General features: G+C 38.1%; 1 protein-coding gene across 1 annotated transcript in view; it reads left to right on the top strand.

Moving 5' to 3' along the window:
• LOC145246591 (meckelin-like) overlaps positions 1-25,143 on the top strand; it is a 102,359-nt gene that overhangs the window by 65,616 nt on the left and 11,600 nt on the right. The window contains exons 14-18 of the mRNA XM_080108251.1: positions 1,898-2,152; positions 3,656-4,079; positions 8,291-8,499; positions 18,197-18,319; positions 23,164-23,271. Coding sequence (XP_079964377.1) covers positions 1,898-2,152; positions 3,656-4,079; positions 8,291-8,499; positions 18,197-18,319; positions 23,164-23,271 — 1,119 coding nt within the window. The remainder of the gene's footprint in view (positions 1-1,897; positions 2,153-3,655; positions 4,080-8,290; positions 8,500-18,196; positions 18,320-23,163; positions 23,272-25,143) is intronic.

The following is a 25,143-nucleotide window of genomic DNA, read 5'->3' as shown; positions in this document are numbered from 1 at the left end:
AAATATTTTTTTATAATCTATCCCTATAAGTTACTCTCAAATATTATTTATTAAACAAACAATAAACCCTTATCCTCGAGTGACTGTTGACCTAAAAAATATACCAAAAAAAGTACATCAGATATTTGGGCAGGTTTTGTCTAGCACAAGGCGTTTTCGTACTTTATTAGATTAATATTTCTATTGTTATGTTTATTTAGCTAATTTATTACTACATTTTTAAATGTGTGTTATTAGAATTCAGATTATTTTATGATAGGAATAGATAAAAAGTGTGCAGGTATGTGTTCCACCACTCGACAACAAACGTCGACCACAATGTTGTTTCCATGGTCTTCTTCTCTTTCATCTTCTCTTCTGGCCATGTTGTTGTTTCTTACACTTCCAGCTGCCAAGGGGTACGCAGTGGATCATCAGCTGCCAAGGGGTACGCAGTGGATCACAAGTATAACAAATAAAACAACTCAAAGCACAACCTCAAGAGAAATAAAAGACTTCACAAAGTTTTATATATGTATTCTTCAGTTAACACCAGCTCATCATGATCTATTCCAAGCGACAACCTGTGTTCTACTGTCGCCAGCTGTAAACTCTGAATGGTCACAAACCCAAGACTGCCCATAAATTGTTCCAAAACTCATTGCCACTTTTAAAATTTCCCCCAAACTAACTCTAAATATATTGACCTCTATCGTCTGATCCTGCCACACCTTGATTAACAATCCTATTTTAAATTTCTTTTGTGTGCCTTGGTGAATAATTTCCTTTTTCATTGTCTTTCAACTATAACCTTATTTCTTCTTTTTTTAAACAGTTTTTAACACTTCTTTTAGCAGTGGGATGTCGATATTACCAGTGATGTATCCTTACATCATCAACGCTCTGATCCCCCATCTGGCATCAATTGTGATGGATGGCTCTCATCTGGGTGAGGCCCCGTGTTTTGACAAGCTACTGGGTTTGACCTTTACTCCTGATCTGAAATGGAACATGTACATCAAGTCTGTTGCCAAGGTCGCTGGAAAGATGGTGGGATCCTTCTACCGCTCCAGAAGATATCTCACTACTGATGCAATTCTCTAACTATATAAAAGCCAAGTATGTCCAAGGATGGAATACTGTTGCCATATCTGGGCAGGAGCTGCTAAAAACAACCTATCCTGCCTTGACAGAGTATAAAATAGACTTCGTGGCTTAGTGGGGGATGCCTTTTTCTCTACCCTGCAACCTCTCTCCCACAGAAGAGACGTTGCGAGCCTATCCTTATTTTATCGTTATTTCCATGGCAGGTGCTCGTCTGAACTCCAATCTCTGGTCCCCCCTCACCAATCTTTCACGAAAAACACCCGTCTAGCTGAATCCACTGTGTGAAAAATTTCCCCCACTCTATATCTGTGCCTAAATCAAAACGCGGATTCCATGAACAAAGCTTCTTTCTTAGAACTGCACGCCTGTGGAACTCTGTTCCGTTTGCCTGCTTCCCACTGGACTACAACTTGGATGTGTTCAAGTCCAACGTTAACAAATTCCTAATGAACCACCCCCTTAAGTAAACACTTCATCAAATCTCCACACTAACGCAATGTGCTTGCAATAACCCTTATCCCTGAGTGGCTTCCGGGCCTTGATAAGTGGTGATCACTGTGTAAAAAAAAAAAAAAAAATCACAAAGGTATTGACCATTAAGATGGAAACGGTGTTATATAATGGAGAATGATTCCTTCTATCTAACATTATAATTATGTATTTGGATATATTTTTTCCAAGTCAGTGTTGTAAAAAGGATATATCAAATTTGTGGGTTTATCTTCTGTAGTTGTTGACTTTTAACTAGACACATAACTTTGCTTTATATAATAGAATATAATTTTTTTTTTTTCTACAAAAATTCTTTCAGGTTACTTTTCAGAGTGAATATATCCAGGATCAGGTGGACATAGAAAGACAAATCAACATGGCTATTGGGATCCTCTGTGGCTTTGGGATAATATGGGCCTGCTTCCACACGTGGATTTGGTCAAAACGAGCTGGACGCATTGCCATCGACTTTGCTACTTTGCTCAACTTCTTCTTTAATGTTTGTGCAGCTCTTGGCAATATCTTCTTCATCACTATCTTAATAATTGGTCTGTATTTCTTGGTTTTCTTCAAGGTAAGTTTAAAGTGCTGCATTCAATTACAAATACATTCAAACGTTTTCAATTCCATTTTGGGTTGAAAAAAAGAAGAAAAAGTTTATTGATTGTTTATGTATGAACCTATTGTTCTCATTAGAAGAGAAGAGCAAGATTATATATTGAAAAAACTGGGCATAAGAACATCAGCCTAAAAATACAAAATATACTATAGATATATATAGAGGCTTAACAGAAAGTAAAGAATAGAAATAAATAGAAGAAATATACACAAATATATAAAAAATAGATGTTTTTATTTGTTTTTTGTTAGCGATACTTTCTTGAATGAATTCAAGTATTTATACGAAAGTGCATTTTTACCTAAATGCGTGTTGGGAATAATTCTCCCTTTGACCAACCTGGTACCCCCTAAATAGGGAGCGGTATATATATTATTTTTAAAATATAATTATCCACTGACACGTGTTTCGTCGTTCACACTAGATTCAGCCACTCTGATGAGTCGTGGACGACGAAACACGTATTAGTGGATAATTATATTTTAAGACATAATAGAGATATATAATAGACTAGCGAGGGGTACCCGGCGTTGCTCGGGTATTTGTAGGTGTGTGTGAAAAAAACGGAAGCCTTGATGCGCATAGTAAAAAAAGAACAGGTGCTCGTGAAAAAAAAAACGAAGTCTTGACGACGCGCAGTTGGAAAATAGTAAAGTGTGAAAAAAAACAGGTGTGCGTTTTTGATTGACGTGACGGCGATAGGTATTCAGCAGTTACGATTTTGTGCGCGACAGTTTTTAAATAAATAAATAAATCGGTTTGTTTGTTTATTAGGGGGAGTGTCTCGTCTCGAAATGAAAGCTACCGTCTGATATGACGAAGTCGACATTGAACAAACGTTACTTAGCTCTCTAGAGACCACTGGCTCTGGGCTGGTGATTGGAGTCGAGTTTCGCTTTTTGTTTATACCGAAAACCGAATGTAACGCGTGCCGATGCGGGAAATGTGGAATAATTGACATTTGAAAGTCAATAAAATTAAATAGACAGGCGAGCTCCATGGTTAAGTGTGAGATATTACAATTTATAGATGATATAAAAAGTTTTAAGAAGTTGTGAAGCGAGCGAGCGCTTCTCTGAAAGAAGCCTTTTGTGGACATCGAGGAGAAGCGTACATACATACATACATACATTTTCGCTTTTATATATATATATAGAAGAAAAATAAAATTTATTTAACTTTGAATTGTAATTAAGTGTTATTTATATTATTTGTTTCCCTCTTTTTGTATCTTGATAGATTATTGTATAAAGATTATTTTTATCTTTACATATAAAGTTTAAAAATAAAAACATTAATTGTTCAAATGAGATTATTAATTTAAAAGAAAAAGCTGCTCAAAGAGAAATAATAAATCAATTATTGAAATATTCTTTCTCATTTGATATTAACAAAACTTTCATCTTATTTTCTATGCTTCTAACAAATTTTGTCTTGTTTTATTAAACTGTATTTCAGCGCCAAGACGTTGTCGTTGTAATGCCTCTCATTGGGAATACTTTAACGCAGAATTATATGATTTTGATTTTGATTGCATTTATCTTTAAATTACTCCATCTTATCTACATGGTGATTCGTCAATGCACGATCGACATCTTCTTCATTGACTGGGAGTGCCCAAACAGTAAGCAAAAAGATGCCCCCATCTCGGCTTGGCGGACATTGTTTGCAGCCAACGAATGGAATGAAATTCAGACAATACGACGCACTAATACATCGTTTCAATTGATGATCGTCATCTATTTTTTGGTTGTGGTTGGTTTTGAGAATTTGGCGAAGAACAACCCCAGCCTCAGTCTTTTTGCTGATGAGACGGACGCTTTTATTCCACAGAACCTCATGTTCAGATTCACACTGGCATCTTCACTTTATTTGGTTGTTGGTGAGTAATTCTTACTTCTGGATGTGAGTTCTTTGTTTTACTTCTTTTTCTTTTTAATCGACGAAAATCGATTTTTCGCTTAAATCACTTGTTATACCACATATTGCTCTACTCTGTAATGCCGAGAGAAATTGTGTGCATGGTCTTTGCTTTCATCTTCTCTTCTTGCTGTGTCATCATCTTCCACAATGGGAGGGTATCAAGGAGGGTGCGTAGTGTTTCACAACTATAAAAAAAATAACACAAACCACAAAAAAAATACAAAAACATTCTGCAATTATTAGTAGCACTGAATGTTAAAGTCCATATTTACGTCTTCTGTGGAAGCCGTGTTCACTAGTTAACGTCAGTTCATCTCGATCTACTTTGAGCCACAATTTGCATTCTATCGTGTCCAATTTATAACTGTCTTCAGCTGTAACTCTTGTCCACTGTCACAAACTCAAGACTGTCCGCAGCTGTTGTTAATTGTCGCAAAAGTTATTGATCTCTATATCCAACCTTTTTCTAGTCATCTAACACACCTTGATTAACAATCCCATGTCAGGTTCTTTTTGTGTGCGTTGGTGAACAACCTTTTCTGTATTGTTCTGGTGATAAACTTATTCCTTCTTTGTTTGTTATATTCTTTCCTCTTTTTTTTTTTTACTTTCTAACACTTTGGGGGAACATCAATAGTATGACAGCTAAAGCCTCTTTTATTTTTGTTCATCACTATTTGGCTGGATTTTATTTCTCTTTCTTTATCTTTCTCTTGCTTTATATTATTTCCTTTTTTTTCTCTTTTATTCTTTCTGTCTCTATTTTGTTTCTGCCATCCTTTTCCGTATGACAGTTCTCTCTGAAAATGTTAATTTTGCTATGAAGGCTGAGATTTCAAATAATTCATAAAGTGGAAAGGGGAGTTGGATCAGTTTTGTTTCACCAAAAAATGACTTTGTCCTATCTACCCCCACCTCCCACCCCTTCATGAACACTCATCGTCTTTCTCTTTAATTTTTTTTAGTGGTTGCTTTCTTTATCCTGCTCACTCCACATACACAATGTTTCAGCATTTTTGGATTGGACCTAGTAATTCACTCTCATTCGTCTATTTGTTTGTTTGCACTTTTCTCAAAAATTGAATTTTTTGAAAATTTTCCACAAACATTTGTCATGATGAAAGTAAATTTTTGCCAAAACGAATTTTATGAGATAACTCTAGTTGTCCAGCCCATCGGATATTTTTCTAGGGTAAAATTGCCCCAAATCGTTTATCCGTTCATTTGCTTGCACCTTTACCAATAACCATAATTGGATATTTTTTAAATTTTGCACAAACATTAGTTGTGGTGAAAGTAAATTTTTCATTCATGGAGCGGACCCTGCATGCTTGGCTTGTTTATTTTTACCACTGGCTGCTCACGACTCTGTAAAACACACCTCAGAATAAAATAATAAAATTAGGATCACCTCTTTTTTTTTTTCCTTTTTTTTATATCAGTTTTTAATTTCCAGTTCTTTTTGCAAGCAAACAATGCAACGTATCTTGAATGGAGATTCACAACTCATGATTTTATTTGAATAAAAAATTAATTTACTTACTTGAATGGAAGGTGCTTGTTCAGAATTTCCCCATTTTTTTTACAAAAATAAAAAACAATAAAAGAAAAATATGTATGATATACACAAGTACTCATAACGGAAAAGAAAATTGATCGAGTAGTTTTATTTTTCTAAAGAAAATTATGTTTAAGCGATTAATGGGAAATTGTAGGCATCACAACAAAGATCTCGCAAGTTTGAATTATTTTTAAGTTATCTTTTAACCAGCGTTTTCTTGAAAAATCCGTTCTGTTACTTTTTTACGCATATCATGTTTAATGTTTGTGCAAAATTTCAAAAAATTCCAAGGCATAGTTATTAAGAAAAGTGTGGAGAGACGAATGGACAAGGGTGAATTTACAGGTCCACCCTCCTTTTTGTTGGGAGACCAATAAATATAAGAAGTGAAAAATTAATCTTGATAAAAATGTTTGATTAACACTTTATGACCCGATTGAACTAATTTGTTCAGTCATAAATAAATGATTGAACTAATTTGTTCAGTCATAAATAAATGATTGAACTAATTTGTTCAGTCATAAATAAATGATTGAACTAATTTGTTCAGTCATAAATAAATGATTGAACTAATTTGTTCAGTCATAAATAAATGATTGAATTAATTCGTTCAGTCATAAATAAATGATTGAACTAATTCGTTCAGTCATAAATAAATGATTGAACTAATTCGTTCAGTCATAAATAAATGATTGAACTAATTCGTTCAGTCATAAATAAATGATTGAACTAATTCGTTCAGTCATAAATAAATGATTGAACTAATTCGTTCAGTCATAAATAAATGATTGAACTAATTCGTTCAGTCATAAATAAATGATTGAACTAATTCGTTCAGTCATAAATAAATGATTGAACTAATTCGTTCAGTCATAAATAAATGATTGAACTAATTCGTTCAGTCATAAATAAATGAATATAATGGCATAAATAAAGTGGGAATTTATTCAAACACACCTTGTCCATAGTAGTTCAGTATCTGGGTAGATGCCAGATACCTCCAGATTGCAACTGTCCATTGCTTACATTCAGTACGCCGCTGTCTCAGAGAGTGGAGGATTTCATTTGTTGTCATAAACACTTTTTTCAATCACTATAGATAATAATCAAGACAAGTTTATGAAATGCAAAAATTCTCAGTGGTAATTTAACTATTGAACTTCATAATTTTTCCACTTCGAAGACAATCATAGTATCATTAGAGTTTAAACTAACTAAAATTAACAAATATTTTTTTAATCATCTGCATCAGAAATCCTGTCATAAAGGGTTAAATAAACTTTAACTGTAGTTTAATTTTTTATTGAAAATTTAAAACATGACTTTATTCAAATATGACCTGGCCTTAAGGTTAGGACCAATGAAATCTTTTTTTTCTCTTATCAATAATATTTTTGTACAAAGTGTTTAAAGTTTGCGAACCTTAAATTATATATTTCCAAAACTAGTTTAGGAGTTTGTGATACATTTCCATTTTATGGATGTTTGGTATTAATGCAAAGTCATGACATTATTGTAATATCTTCAGACAGAACAGATACTACAGTTTGATCCTAACCTGAAGGCCAAGAAAGCATATTTTAGTTAGTTTCACATTCAATGCGACAACATCATCAGATGAAATTTTAAAAATTAATTTTTTTTGCATTTCATTTTTGATGATCTCTTTTTTTAAAAAAAAAAGGGTGAAACATGATAATGTACAGAACATGAAATTGCCTTAACATATTACTATTATATAGCATATTACTATTATATAGCATGTTACTATTATATAGCATATTATTATTATATAGCATATTACTATTATATAGCATATTACTATTATATAGCATGTTACTATTATATAACATATTACTATTATATAGCATATTACTATTATATAGCATGTTACTATTATATAGCATATTACTATTATATAGCATATTACTATTATATAGCATGTTACTATTATATAGCATATGATTATTATATAGCATATTACTATTATATAGCATGTTACTATTATATAGCATATGATTATTATATAGCATGTTACTATTATATAGCATATGATTATTATATAGCATGTTATTATTATATAGCATATTACTATTATATAGCATATTACTATTATATAGCATATTACTATTATATAGCATGTTACTATTATATAGCATGTTACTATTATATAGCATATTACTATTATATAGCATATTACTATTATATAGCATGTTACTATTATATAGCATATGATTATTATATAGTATGTTACTATTATATAGGATATGATTATATAGCATATGATTATTATATAGCATATTACTATTATATAGCATATTACTATTATATAGCATGTTACTATTATATAGCATGTTACTATTATATAGCATATTACTATTATATAGCATATTACTATTATATAGCATATGATTATTATATAGTATGTTACTATTATATAGCATATGATTATATAGCATATGATTATTATATAGCATATTACTATTATATAGCATATGATTATATAGCATATTACTATTATATAGCATATTATTATATAGCAAGTTGGACAAATTGTTTTGAATTACTAAACAAAAACACATTACACGTTTTTCCTTCTTTTCATTCAGCATTGTGCCAATGGCTTTTTATGGTCGTGTTTTATGAACGATTCATTGAAGACAAAGTACGACAATATATCGATCTGAGTTCCATTTGTAATATTAGCATCTTCATCATGGACCATCTATTGTTTGGTTATTACATCCATGGCCGATCCGTGCATGGCAAAGCTGACACAAATTTTCGTAATCTTTATGAGATGATGCGCCGGGAAGAGGTAAGCATTTGTAAATTTTTATATTTGAAAACTTTTCTTGTTCAATGTCTTGCATAAGCCTTTGATGTTGATATTGATCTTGTCCGATGTCTTATATAAGCCATTAATTTGAAAATTTTTTTTGTCCGATGTCTTATATAAGCCGTTGATGTGAATATCGATTCTGTCCGATGTCTTATATAAGCCATTAATTTGAAAGTATTTTTTTGTCCGATGTCATATATAAGCCGTTGATGTGAATATCGATCTTGTCCGATGTCTTATATAAGCCATTAATTTGAAAGTTTTTTTGTCCGATGTCTTATATAAGCCGTTGATGTGAATATCGATTCTGTCCGATGTCTTATATAAGCCATTAATTTGAAAGTTTTTTTTGTCCGATGTCATATATAAGCCGTTGATGTGAATATCGATCTTGTCCGATGTCTTATATAAGCCATTAATTTGAAAGTTTTTTTTGTCCGATGTCTTATATAAGCCGTTGATGTGAATATCGATCTTGTCTGATGTCTTATATAAGCCATTAATTTGAAATTTTTTTTTGTCCGATGTCTTATATAAGTCGTTGGTGTGAATATTCATCTTGTCTGTTGACTTATATAAGTCGTTACTTAACTTTGGTGATCTAACAAGAGTACGGTTTCCATGTGTTAACATGATTAGACATATAATCATGACTCGTTAAAGCAAACAACCATCAACAGTTGAAGATTTTAAGAATTTGAAACAGAAAAAAAAAAACAACTGCATTTGGCATTATAACATAAAATGGCAAATATGCTGTTAAACAATGGATCTGACTGGATTTGAACTCTGTTTGTCAATATAATAGTTTTTTTTTTTTTTACAAAGGAGTCACCTCTTATCAAGGCCTGGAGGCCACTCTAAAGATAAAGGTTAATGAGTGTATGATAGTCATTGGGACAATAGCGTAGTAATCGTTAAAAGTGGAAATTTCGTAACTTGTTTACGTTGGACTTGAAGATGACCATATTGTATTATATATATTTTATTGGAATTCCTTTGAAATGAGTAATTTGTGTATTTATTTATTTGCAGACTGTTATTCTCATCTTCATAGTTGTTGCTGAGACTCGGCATTCCTATCCCATCCATGCAGTTCTAAGAGAAAAGCATTGTTCATGGAATCTATGATTAAATATTACGCTTAAACCAGGACAAAACTCAAACAAAACCAAATTGCCTCCTCCCTTGAGGCTTGCATTCCGTGGACTTAGAACTAATTTAAATGATGTTGAAACATTTTTCCTAACAAACACCCCGTATATCTTAGCACTAAGTGAGACTAACCTACACTCCTCCATCCCCTCTAACTACTTTAACATGCCCGGATATCTCCCACTCTGCCGTAAGGACTCTGACAGATATATGCATGGGCTTGGAGTCTATATTCGAAACACCCTTCCCTTGACTAGAGAAACAAAACTAGAATCGGACGGTCAAACCTTTATGTGCTTTAGACTTAACATGCAACATAACATTAATTACTTCTACCGCTTTTCCTCGACTCAGGACTGTAGCATAATAAACAAAGTCGCTGACAGCATAGATACAGCACTTTCCTTCAACACTAGCACACAAGTGCATGTATTTGGTGACTTCAATATCCACTACAACAACTGGCCTAAATTTTCTACTTACACAGATGCAGCTGATAGCACAACTCATAGCTTCTTTATATCTCATTCCCTATCACAGATGGTTACGTTTCCAACCTGTTTCCCTGACCAGCAAGAACAACACGCATCACTTTTAGATCTGTTTCTGGCCACAGTCCCCGGTGATTGTGTTATGAATGTCCACAGCCCACTTGAGAATGCTGATCATGTAGTGATAATGGTTTAAATCGCCCTAAACTCTAGAGCCAAAACGGAAAAGCCATTGCTCAAAACAACGTGATATTATAAAAAGGCTGACTGGGAAGCCATCAGGGATCTCATCAGAGACGCACCATGGCGAAATATCTTTTCACTTCCTGCTGAATAGTGCGCAAATGAGACCACTGAATGGTTCAAAACAGCAATTGAAGCACATGTCCCCACATGGAAGTTTTATAGCAAGCCCCACTCTCCCCAATGGTTTACTTCTACTTGTGCATGCCATCACGCAAAGGCAGCATGCGTACCGCAGATTTCACCGACATAAGTCCAGTTCAAACAGGCAGAAGTATATAGAAGCCAGAAATAACTGTAAGAAAGAAATAGCGACAGCTAAGAGAGAATTTACTGAAACCACCAAAAACGCATCGAAGCACAAAAATTAAAAACCCATGACTTCTGGAAAATCCACAACAGTGTAGTAAATAATGGGCAATCAACAATTCCCCCACTATTCAACAATAATGAGGTTGTTTGCTCAGCAACCAAGAAGGCTAATATGCTTGCCAGTCAGTTTGCCTCCAACTCCACACTGGACCCTGCTAATCACCCCTTCCCTGACTTTCCTTTGTGGACAGACGCCACACTAAACGATCTGAAAATCACCTCTGCTCAAGTGCATGCTATCATAAAAAATCTTGACACTTCAAAAGCATGTGGACCTGATCTCATCCCGGCTGTGCTATTAAAAAAGTGCTCTGCCGAAGTAGCTTCGGTTCTCTCCAAACTTTACAACAAATGCCTTAATGAATCTTGCTTTCCTGCCTGCTGGAAAACTGCTTCTTTGGTACCAGTTTTCAAGAATTCTGGCGAAAGAACTGACCTAGTAAATTACCGCCCCATTAGCCTCCTCCCACTTTTTGCCAAAATATTTGAGTCCATAATTAACCATGCTCTAATATTAAATATTAGAGATCATAATTAACCATGCTCTAATCCATCACCTTACAGATACTAAATTTTTGACTGACCAACAATATGGATTTAGACAAGCCCATTCCATGGCAGACATCCTAACTGTAATCGCTGAGCATATATACCATTCACTTGACAAAGCAGGGGAGGGTAAAGTGGTAGCTCTAGATATATCTAAGGCTTTTGACAGGGTATAGCATGAAGGTCTTCTCAGGAAAATCAGATCATACGGTATCACTGGAAGAATACTTAACATAATTAAATCCTTCTTAGATAAGAGAAAAATCCAGGTTGTCTTTGATGGTTATACATCTAAACAATATGATATAAATGCGGGAATGCCTCAGGGGTCTATCCTTGGACCTCTATTATTCCTAATATTCATAAATGACCTCCCTGACAAAATTGCCTCTGAGATGGGTATATATGCTGATGACATCACACTCCACAACAGGCATGACAGGAAAACAAATGAACACATATCTAAAGAAATGGCAGAAACACTATAGGAAGACTTCCGATCCGTAGTGAAATGGGGGCAAAAATGGATGGTCACATTCAATGCTGCCAAGACTAAACTTGTTTCCTTCAATAACTACAAGAAACTTTCTCTACCACCAATAGCAATGGCCAAAGACTCTTTATCTGAAAGTACATCTTTTAAACTCCTTGGCCTAACGTTCACAGGAAACATGAGTTGGAAAAATTACATTGAAAGTATTGCCAGGACCGCTGCGAAAAAAGTAGGTTCTCTCTACCGTGCAAGAAAGCTACCAACGCCCGAAAGTATACTGTATCTCTATAAGGCCACTATTCACCCACGTATGGAATATTGTTGTCATATTTGGGCTGGTGCTGTGTAATAAATTGCGAACAGACGGGCTTACCTGACAAACGCTCGAGGTGTGCACTCTGCAAAGCGGGCACGTCCAAAGAAAAATGGCAAGATGGCGGCGGCCGGTTAATATTGCCAAGTAATCACGCAAAATCTTTGTGTTCTCTCGCACACACGAGAGTTCAGCTTAGCATAAAAACGGGTCACTGTGAGCAAGAAGGGAGACGGAAAAACGTAGTCAAGACAAAGACGACGCTTCTGACGACTGAGAAGAAAAAAGAAGAAAAAGAGCAAGAAGTAGAAGAGGAAGAAGAGAACGATACATGAGAAGACGAGGTGTGTGCGGTTTTGAGTAAATCGAAACAGACAGAAAAAAAAACTCTGATTACAGGTGCATCTGCTACAAGTCTCTCACTCCTAGACAAGGTTCAAAAAAGAGTCGCCAACCTGATAGGTCCTGAACTGTCATCTAAGCTTCAGCCTCTGTCCCATGTAGCATCCCTCTGCCTGTTCTACAAGAACTTTAACGGTGGATGCTCCAAAGAACTGCAAGCACTTGTATCCCCTCGACGTAAATACCCTCGACAAACCCGACAAGCAGCAAAATCCCTGACCCTCCTACTGATGATGAAGACTCGGACAGTGATACTGCGATGCTCAGCTTTAGGTTCGCCGACCTTCGTGTCACGGAAGACAGCGCAGACGATGATGAAGCCCCGAATCCCCCTCTCCGAAGAAGCACTCGAAGAAAAAGGCCACCGCCTCCCTGCTCTTTCTGTGATAATGAGATCAGGGGAGAGTGTGTAATAAATTGCGAACAGACGGGCTTACCTGACAAACGCTCGAGGTGTGCACTCTGCAAAGCGGGCACGTCCAAAGAAAAATGGCAAGATGGCGGCGGCCGGTTAATATTGCCAAGTAATCACGCAAAATCTTTGTGTTCTCTCGCACACACGAGAGTTCAGCTTAGCATAAAAACGGGTCACTGTGAGCAAGAAGGGAGACGGAAAAACGTAGTCAAGACAAAGACGACGCTTCTGACGACTGAGAAGAAAAAAGAAGAAAAAGAGCAAGAAGTAGAAGAGGAAGAAGAGAACGATACATGAGAAGACGAGGTGTGTGCGGTTTTGAGTAAATCGAAACAGACAGAAAAAAAAACTCTGATTACAAGCTATTCCGGCTTTGGTATGGAGAAATTTGACATCAGACTAATTCCGGAATTCGATGGCTCCCCCACTGGTCCCTCGGTGGTCGAATGGCTGGAAAAGGCTGAGCGCATTTGCCGGTTGTGCAAGATTAAAGACCCAGCTATGGTTATCCCATTGAGATTCACTAAAGGGGCTTATGCCGTGTACCAGCAACTAGGGGAGGATCCGACCATGGAGCAGATTACACAAGGGCTATACGGGGCATTTGGTACAGACCCTTTTGTCGCCTGGAGGCAGTTTTCCGAACGCCGACTTGGGCCGGGGGAGACAGTGGATGTCTACATGGCCGACTTGAAAAAGCTTGCCACTCCCTTCGGCGGTGCAAGTGATCGCATATTGGCATGCGCCTTTTTGTCGGAACTTCCGGATGAGGCAAGTCGACTGCTGCGAGCATCGTCAAGACTCACTGAGATTGGATTGGAGGAGTTATTGGCGAGAGCACGAAACATCTTGAAAGACGATCGAGAACTAGTCTCCGCAGCTGTTGACACTCTGGACTCGCCAACGAAGGGTCTACGATGCTATACCTGTGGTGGCCCCAACCACTTTTCCAGAGACTGCAAAAGCGGTACAAGGCGCACCCCTAATTATGGAGCATGACAAGTAATACGGTGTCACCAATGCAATAAGCCAGGCAACATAGCGCGGAATTGTCCGGGAAACGGGCAAGGGGAGGACGCCGCAGCGCTAGCATCCTCCCCAACGCGGCATTGAACAAAGCACTGCCTGCAGTAACAGTTCAAGTTGATGGATGTGAACGTTCAGCGCTGGTTGACACCGGCTGTACCCAAACCCTTCTTCGAAAGGAATATTGCGCCACATGGAAGAAACGAAGGATCCCTGTACTTACTGTCGGCCAAGGCTCATTGGTGTGTTGTGGGGTCAGCGTTGTTCATATCAGCATTGGCAATGGCTCTCCGGTTGCTGTGACGGTGTTAGTGGTCGATGGGGAGCTGCTCGGATATGACCTTCTCCTTGGAATGGACGCTATCACACAGCTAGGCGGAATTACTGTGAACGGCGCCGGTGATGTGAGCTTCTCTCGACCAAACAAACAAATGTGTGCAGCAATCACTCTCGATGAGCCCGACTTCCATGCAGAATACGATAAGGGCACAAACACTTGGACAGCGTCCTGGAAATGGGCAGGCGACCAGCCACCAGTGTCATTGCGGAATCGACTTACAGAGTATCCCCCTCCTGCGTGGCTTAGTACGAGGCAGAACTTCAAGTGTGGCTGGATAATGGCTGGTTAGTTCCATACCCAGAGGATGAGGTCAGGCCCCCGCGGGGGCTAATTCCCCTGATGGCTGTCAGACAAGAGAACAAGCAGAAAGTTCGACCTGTTCTTGATTACCGGGAACTTAATGAATACGTTGACCCACACACTGCGGGGGCTGATGTCTGTGTTCATAAACTACGGGAAGAACACACTTGCAAATACGTGTTGAGAAATCGCTGTGGCCGTTCCAGACGGTGGTGATCAAAGGAACTCGCTATTGCTTGACCAGGCTAGGATTCGGCCTGAATGTAGCCCCTAACATCATGACAGCAATCATGCAGGCGATCCGGCGTCAAGATGAAGCTGTGCAACATGCGACATCGTCGTATATAGACGACATTTTTGTCAATGAGAGCCTCCTGTCTGCCCAGGCGGTCAAAGAACACTTCGAGCACTTCGGATTGTCGTGCAAGGAGCCGGAGCGGCTACAGGACGGGGCGAAAGTGCTCGGACTGCAGGTGAGCGGAAGTGCAGATGGCCTTCAATGGGGAAGGAGTGGTGAAATCCCAGAAATCCCATCTACCATCACACGTCGGAGCACGTTTTCCATTTGCGGAAAATTGGTGGGTCACTTCCCTGTGTGTGGGTGGCTCCGAGTGGCTGTAGCGGCCATAAAGCGACGGGCAACTTCTATGTCAACTGGATGGGACGATGAGGTGCATGATCCTGCCCTGCGAAGCATGCTGGTGGAAGTTGTGGCCAGAGTGACCAATGATGACCCTGTACGGGGGAGCTGGTGCGTCGATGGGAGTGAATTTACAGTTTGGGTAGACGCCAGCTCACTTGCCCTTGGCGTTGCTCTGGCGGTCAACGGAAGGGTAATAGAAGATGCCTGCTGGCTTTGGCCGGAGAATGACGCCAAGCATATAAACCTAGCTGAACTCGATGCTACACTGAAAGGAGTCAATCTAGCGCTTCAGTGGCAGGCTAGAATCCTTCACATCATCACGGATTCCACGTGTGTGCATCGGTGGATGACCAATGCCTTGAACGGAAAAGCACGTCTGACAACGAAGGCGTCGGCTGAAATGTTGATCCGGAGGCGGCTTGCTACCCTAACCGAAGCCACTAAGGAATACGACTTGGTCATAGATGTGACACTGGTGCAGTCCTGTTTGAATCAGGCGGATCGTCTGACCAGAGTGCCACGCCGTTGGCTAGACCTGCCAAAAGAAGTGAACGAGTCAGCACCTGTAAATTGCGCTGCAGTGGGACATAGACTCAGCCCGGAGCATATTAATGATGTCCATTGCCAAAGCGGGCACCCCGGTGTAAACCGAACGCTTTACTTCGCCAGATTGGTTGACCCCTCTGTGTCTCGGAGGGCTGTGAAATCTGTTGTGGGAAGCTGCAACACCTGCCGATCGATCGACCCAGCACCTGTTCGGTGGAAGAAGGTATTACTCAGTGTGAAGCGTAATTGGGATAGGATTGCGATGGACATAACGCACTACAACGGGAGGCATTTTTTGACGCTTATCGACTGTGGACCATCTAGGTTTTTATTGTGGTGGCCCCTTCGCCGGTAGGACACGGCTGCCATTATCCATGAGTTGGAAGGTGTGTTCCTCGAGCGTGGCCCTCCTTCTGAGATACTCACCGACAATGGCCCCGCTTTTGTTAGTGAGCCGTTTAAACAGTTTGCAGATGGCTGGGGTGTCCATCTGCGTTTTCGGTGTGCCCATGTTCCCAGTGGAAACGGGATTATTGAGCGCAATCACAGAACTGTAAAGACAGTCGCAGCGCGGAAGGGGTGTACGGTACCTGAAGCAGTCTATTGGTACAACATCACCCCTAAGGATGATGTTTCACCCTCTACCGCGCCAGCCAACGCGCTACATACATACCGTGTCAGGGTGAGAGGTTTGGAGAGCAGCTCACTACCCGAATCGGAGCCACCACAAAAGAACATAAAAGAAGGAGATGTCGTCTGGGTTAAAAAACCCCGAGGCCAGTGCACGACTCGCTACGGAACCGGTCATGTCACTGAAGTGATCAACCCGCAGGCGGTGCGAGTTGATGGAGTACCTCGTCATATTAAAGACTTAAGATCAGTATTTCAAACGCAGCTGCCGCTTGACGAAGATAGTGAAATTGAATCCGTGACCAGCGACCCATCATTCTGGTTCATGACGGCTTCAACGCACAGCGACACTGAGAGTGGTAGCCTTCAAAGTACTGACCCTCCTACTGATGATGAAGACTCGGACAGTGATACTGCGATGCTCAGCTTTAGGTTCGCCGACCTTCGTGTCACGGAAGACAGCGCAGACGATGATGAAGCCCCGAATCCCCCTCTCCGAAGAAGCACTCGAAGAAAAAGGCCACCGCCTCCCTGCTCTTTCTGTGATAATGAGATCAGGGGAGAGTGTGTAATAAATTGCGAACAGACGGGCTTACCTGACAAACGCTCGAGGTGTGCACTCTGCAAAGCGGGCACGTCCAAAGAAAAATGGCAAGATGGCGGCAGCCGGTTAATATTGCCAAGTAATCACGCAAAATCTTTGTGTTCTCTCGCACACACGAGAGTTCAGCTTAGCATAAAAACGGGTCACTGTGAGCAAGAAGGGAGACGGAAAAACGTAGTCAAGACAAAGACGACGCTTCTGACGACTGAGAAGAAAAAAGAAGAAAAAGAGCAAGAAGTAGAAGAGGAAGAAGAGAACGATACATGAGAAGACGAGGTGTGTGCGGTTTTGAGTAAATCGAAACAGACAGAAAAAAAAACTCTGATTACAGGTGCATCTGCTACAAGTCTCTCACTCCTAGACAAGGTTCAAAAAAGAGTCGCCAACCTGATAGGTCCTGAACTGTCATCTAAGCTTCAGCCTCTGTCCCATGTAGCATCCCTCTGCCTGTTCTACAAGAACTTTAACGGTGGATGCTCCAAAGAACTGCAAGCACTTGTATCCCCTCGACGTAAATACCCTCGACAAACCCGACAAGCAGCAAAATCCCACCCCTTCACAGTTGAGATCCCTAGATGTAAGAGAGCCTTTTACTCCAGTAGTTTCTTTCCCAGAACCGCTAGACTTTGGAATTCCATTCCAGGTTCCTGCTTCCCCAACTGTACTGACATGCAAAAGTTCAAGTGTAACGTGAACCGACATCTTGCTGCCTAACTCCCCACATAGCACCCCTGTAGCTTATGTCCCTGATAGTAGCCCCCTACATCAAAGTGGCAATGTGCCTTGTTTGGGGTGAAAATGTAATAAAAAAAAAAAGGTTTGGGCACAGATAAAGAGTGAGGGGAAATTAGTGGGCTGTAGCTAGTCGAATGTTTTTCATGAAAGTTTGGCAAAGCAGGATAAGGTGCTTCTAGCAGCTCCTGCCCAGATATGGCAACAGTACTCCATCCTAGGACATATGTGAATGTTTGATATCGCAAAGTTTTAAAACATTGCATTGGAACAGCCATTTTTTTCTTTCTTTCTTTTTTCCAAGATATCTGCACTTGACATGCTAGACAGGTGTGCTGTTACTTTTGTAAGTAGTTTCTTCTATTATATGCAGCCCCCCCCCTCTTCTACCATTGAAATGTGTATTTTTCTTTTGACAGGATGATTTATGCAGCCATCGAGGGTTGTTGCCTAACACAGAACAGCAAACATTTCAGATGTATCTCACGCGAAAATTACGTTATAAGTTCAGCCAGATTATGCAGCCAGTTACGCAACACCAGGTACGTTACATTATTGTCACGTGTTACATTATTGTCATGTGTTACATTGTCACATGTTACATTATTGTCACGTGTTATATTATTGTCATGTGTTACGTTATTGTCACGTGTTACGTTATTGTCACGTGTTACATTATTGTCACATGTTATATTATTGTCATGTGTTACATTATTGTAACATGTTACATTATTGTCATGTGTTATATTATTGTCATGTGTTACATTATTGTCATGTGTTACATTATTGTCACGTGTTACATTATTGTCACGTGTTACATTATTGTCACGTGTTACGTTATTGTCATGTGTTATGTTATTGTCATGTGTTACGTTATTGTCATGTGTTACATTATTGTCACGTGTTACATTATTGTCATGTGTTACATTATTGTCACGTGTTATATTATTGTCACGTGTTACATTATTGTCACGTGTTACATTATTGTAACGTGTTACATTATTGTCACATGTTACATTATTGTCATGTGTTACATTATTGTCATGCGTTACATTGTCACATGTTACATTATTGTCACGTGTTATATTATTGTCACGTGTTATATTATTGTCATGTGTTACGTTATTGTACCGTGTTATATTATTGTCACGTGTTATATTATTGTCATGTGTTACGTTATTGTCACGTGTTACATTATTGTCACGTGTTATATTATTGTCACGTGTTATATTATTGTCATGTGTTACATTATTGTCACGTGTTACGTTACAATCACATCTTCTACTTTTTATTATATCAGCCTGTCTTTGAACTTCTCTCGAAAATAAATGTGGTCTATTTTTTTATAATAATTCTATAGAGAAAAATTATTTTTAAAATTTTTAATTAAAAAAAATAAATGAATAAATAAATGAAAAAAATTAAATAAACAAAAATAAGGCATTAATCTCGGCTGATCTCACACAAAATCGCTGTGAAGAGGATCGGAAAACTGAGGAGGAAAAGCACTAACCAGACCTCCATTAAAAAAGTGCAACGAGACTTATTGCCACCCAAATCCCAATAAAGACCAATAGACCAACAAGAAATTAATGGCAAGTGGCTATTGCGATAATGCAAAGTCATTTGTAAAGGATATCAAAAGAGGTGGAGAGTACTGGAAATCTGGGGAGACTTGTTGTCACCCAGACTCCAGGGGACACCACCGGTTATTATCAGTCAGTAATCAGAGAACTCTTTATGAGTACATAATAACAACATATGTAGTGCTTGTATTATTTGAATTTATCGAACCACCGTTCTCTATTTGAGTGTGATTTTCACAATGTTTCAGTCGATGTAACCTCTAACCTTCTCCAAGTGTATCTTGTCAAACTCGAGAATGTTTTTGTCTAACTCAGGAATTTGGACGGAATTTTGAATGGAACCATTTATTTACTTCGCAGGGGTAGCATGACCTTGTTCCATCAGCCATGACTGGATACAGGTCATAAATAATTTGCAATTGTATTTTTCGGTCGTCCACATTGAGAATTCAACTTTCAACCTTCAAGAGAATATCACTTTTGCAATTGATTTTTCCAAGTACTCTAACCACTGCGGCATGGGTGTTTGTAGTGTGTATTTTGACAAAATATTTTCACTTAGATGTTACTGAATGTGTTTTTACCTTAATTGGGAAATCTGCGGCTCCCAATCATTGAAGCCCTACTCAATTGCATGAAGAAATCGACCATCAATCAGGTTAAATATTAGGGAGAAGGAATGCTTAAGTGCTTGTAATGATTTTAAACGACTTTTCAATAAATTCACCAAACGCAATTTTTAATTCATTACTCACCTGAAGACAACTCATGAAAGTCGAAAGCGTTCGTGACAATGGCAAATTTTTTTTTACATTCGAACAGAACATTCACACATTGGCTGCCAAAAGGATAAGTGATTGCAAGAAAAACAAACAAATTATCCCTGCTGTTCAACGAAACATGCATTTATGTGTGTGTGTGTGTGTGTGTGTGTGTATATATATGTGTGTGTGTGTGTGTGTTTTTGTTTTATTGTGCATGAATCATTTCTAAACTAATGACCTAAATATCATGAATTATGGGATATATATTTCAGGCAACATGATAAGTAACATGGGCAAATAATTTTTTGTAAATTTTTCTATTTCGGGTTTGCGTCCCCACTCCCAACTGTGTTTATTGACATTTTATTTGATATATCAAGTTGACAAGAAAGTTCTTGCTCTTAACTTTTAAATCTCGGCGAACGCAAAACAAGTGTATATATACCAGTAACATAAAAATCTTGCGTTGTGGTGGCAATGAAGTCGCTGAAGGCACTTTTGATATCGCTTAGGTTTTTGAAGCATTTCTGATGCTGTCAAAATGCTTGAAAAAGTGGTAGTCATTATGTGAGAGGTCCGGAGAGTATGGCGGATGAGGCAGTTTCGTAGCCTAATTCATTTAACTTCTGCAGGGTTGGTTTAGCAATGTGTATTCGGGCATTTTCATGGAGGAAAATTGAGCCTTTGCTATTGACTAATGCTGAGTGTTGTTGAAGTTTCTGATGCATTTCACCCATTTTGTTGGCAGTACTTTCTTGCTGTAATGGTTTCGCCTGCATTCAAAAAACTAATTGATGAGACTGGTTGCAGACCACCAAACAGTCAGCATGTGCAACTCTGGTTTCAGGAAGTATTGTGGAGCTTCGTCGGGGTCTAACTACTGAGTTGAGTGTCGCTGGTTTTTTCTAAAGAACTCACTTTTCATCGATAGTCACAACCCGGTTAAGAAATGGGTCCTTCTTGTTGCGTAAAAGAAGGGAAGATGCCAGTTTATGATAGCGTTTCTTTTGTTTATCGTTCAATTCATGAGGCACTTATTTATCCAGTTTTTTTTGTCTTTCCAATCTCTTAAGTGGTTGGAAATCTTTGTATACGTTACATCTAATGCAAAAACAAGTTCTCAAACAGTCGTTCATTGATTGGCTTCAACTAAGGCTCTTAATTGATCATTGTCAACATCTGATGGCCAACCACAATACTATGAGACTACAGCTGTTCGCAAAGAAAAACAAATCCAAGCATTGGAAACTTATTTTCATGAATAATCTTTGTATGATTAACAGCACTGAAATAACTGGAAACGACTAAACAGATTTCTTTGCATTGATGAATAGCACATTTGTAATACAACTCTGGCCTTAAATGTACCACTTGGGCACTAACCTTAAGTCCTGGTGGCTACACTTTTAACTCTGTCTAGTGGTGAACCCTTCAAGGGTGACTAAACACTCACTGGTCACTGGAAAATACTGCTCAGATGCTTTTAACACACAAAATGTGTATGACCCTAAGTCTGTGTGGCAACACTGTTTACTTTAGCTGACTGGATATGGCTTCGACTTTGTGCTGAGTTTTCTTCTCACAATGGCTTGGTCTTTATCTTCACTGTCTGGGTGTTAGGGTAGATCTGAAATCAACCGCACTTTTAATTTGACAGGCAATCAACAAATAAAGAAAAACCAGCAGCCATTTTTCCCCACAGGAGAGTTCATTGCCTTCACCCTCCATCATGTGGGAAGGTCTCTACCTTTCACCATCACTCATGTGGGAGGGTCCATCCTTCATTTGCATAACAATGAGTTTTTTTCTCCAAGTACTATTTCATATGAGTAAAAAAAAAGTAATTTGGTTCTCTTTTTGGGGTGATAAAATTCCCTAGACAATAATTAATAGACACTTGACTTTATATCCACCATCTTGTTTTTCCTTATCCAAAGAAACTCATAACATCTGACTTATATTTCAAGTGACCCAATACTAATTTTTGACCATTCCACTCAGAATTTACTTAACTGATTTTCTTCACAGGGGAGGCCTATTCAGATGAACTTGTCCAATCCTCAAAAAGTGCCATGTCTGACATTTTTTTGCGATATCTTTATATTGGAACTTTTAACTAGTGTTCTTTTTTAATGGCTGTTAATTTCAACAGAAATTATCATGTCAGAAAACGGATTTCTTCTCTATCAATATCCACAAATAAGTGGGTGCGTGCATTAAATTGATATCATGACAACTTTTCGTAACAATGCGTTTTTTCCATCATTATCATCAGCATCATCATCACCATCATCGTTACATCCAACGACACTGTCACATACGCCCATATCATTTTTTGTCCTTTACACAGTAAATGACACCGATAAAAGCCTTTCTGTCCAGTCCCACACCAAACAGAAAAAGATAAAATAATTGAGAATTTAAAAAAAAGGAAATAAAAATAAAAAGAAATATAGTTATATAAAGTTTGCCAAATAATTAGTCATGCTGCAAGTAAATTTTTCACTCATGGAGGGAGACCCCACATGCTCGGCTTGTTTTCATGAAATATCCTTGACTGAGGTCCAATATGTAGTTCCTTCTTGTAAAATATTAACAGCAAGAACTCGTCTTATTACCGCAGCTACAGAGAAGTTTCCATTCTTCTGTGTGCTTGAGATCAAATAGAATTTCCTTGAACAATGTTTCTTCCCAGTAACTCTCCATATTTGGAACATAGTACTATTCACTTACAGACTACAACATAGTCACACTACAAACCCAAAGTCAACAAATACCTTTCAGAACATCTCCATATAAATATTCTTCATTATTTCATTTGTCTCATTCATCCTTATCCTTAAGTCGGTTTTGGCCTTGATAAGTAGTGGCTTTGCTTCAACATAATTATTGGTAATAATACTTCAGTTTTCTGTAGAGTTTGCATTGGCTTATTGTATGGTTTTTATTGTAATTGGATTTCTACGTTTATTCTCATGTCTATTTAATGTATGTGCAGTTTGTATTGTAAAAATATGGCGTTTTAATTATTTTCAGACGACAACAATGACGAATCGAATGGAGAATGGTGTTGCAAGTGAAAATCTCGGAATGATTCAGGCTAATCAAAATATGAACAAATACTTATCAGCCTTTATTGAACATGTGAGTTGATGGATATGTTTTTTTTTTATTGGTTATTACTGTGTTTTGTTTTTGTTATGGTAGCGTAACGTGAGAAAATGTATCCTTCCAACTCATTGCTGAGCTCAACACAAAATGCAAATGTCTGTGCTCACGTCTCTGATATATACACACATCACGTCTGTGATATATACACACATCACGTCTGTGATATATACACACATCACATCTGTGATATATACGCACATCACATCTGTGATATATACGCACATCACATCTGTGATATATACACACATCACATCTGTGATATATACACACATCACGTCTGTGATATATACACATATCACGTCTGTGATATATACACACATCACATCTGTGATATATACACACATCACGTCTGTGATATATACACATATCACGTCTCTGATATATACACACATCACGTCTGTGATATATACACACATCACATCTGTGATATATACACACATCACATCTGTGATATATACGCACATCACGTCTGTGATATATACACATATCACGTCTGTGATATATACACACATATCACGTCTGTGATATATACACACATCACATCTGTGATATATACACATATCACGTCTCTGATATATACACACATCACGTCTGTGATATATACACACATCACGTCTGTGATATATACACACATCACATCTGTGATATATACACACATCACATCTGTGATATATACGCACATCACATCTGTGATATATACACACATCACGTCTGTGATATATACACACATCACGTCTGTGATATATACACACATCACGTCTGTGATATATACACACATCACGTCTGTGATATATACACACATCACGTCTGTGATATATACACACATCACGTCTGTGATATATACACATATCACGTCTGTGATATATACACACATCACGTCTGTGATATATACACACATCACATCTGTGATATATACACACATCACGTCTGTGATATATACACATATCACGTCTGTGATATATACACACATCACATCTGTGATATATACACACATCACGTCTGTGATATATACACACATCACGTCTGTGATATATACACATATCACGTCTGTGATATATACACACATCACATCTGTGATATATACACATATCACGTCTGTGATATATACACACATCACGTCTGTGATATATACACAGATCACATCTGTGATATATACACACATCACGTCTGTGATATATACACATATCACGTCTGTGATATATACACACATCACATCTGTGATATATACACACATCACGTCTGTGATATATACACACATCACGTCTGTGATATATACACATATCACGTCTGTGATATATACACACATCACATCTGTGATATATACACACATCACGTCTGTGATATATACACATATCACGTCTGTGATATATACACACATCACGTCTGTGATATATACACACATCACATCTGTGATATATACACACATCACGTCTGTGATATATACACATATCACGTCTGTGATATATACACACATCACATCTGTGATATATACACACATCACGTCTGTGATATATACACACATCACGTCTGTGATATATACACACATCACGTCTGTGATATATACACACATCACATCTGTGATATATACACACATCACGTCTGTGATATATACACATGTCACATCTTTGATATATACACACATCACGTCTGTGATATATACACACATCACATCTGTGATATATACACACATCACGTCTGTGATATATACGCACATCACGTCTGTGATATATACACACATCACGTCTGTGATATATACACACATCACGTCTGTGATATATACGCACATCACGTCTGTGATATATACACACATCAAGGGAGATTACCACTGATTACTTCCTATTCAGG

This window comes from Euprymna scolopes, chromosome 24 (genome assembly GCF_053919585.1).
Source record: "Euprymna scolopes isolate OS-2025 chromosome 24, ASM5391958v1, whole genome shotgun sequence".
Classification (NCBI taxonomy): domain Eukaryota; kingdom Metazoa; phylum Mollusca; class Cephalopoda; order Sepiida; family Sepiolidae; genus Euprymna; species Euprymna scolopes.
The sequence above is the reverse complement of the archived record's forward strand: the minus strand, read 5'-3'. Positions and strand labels throughout refer to the sequence as shown.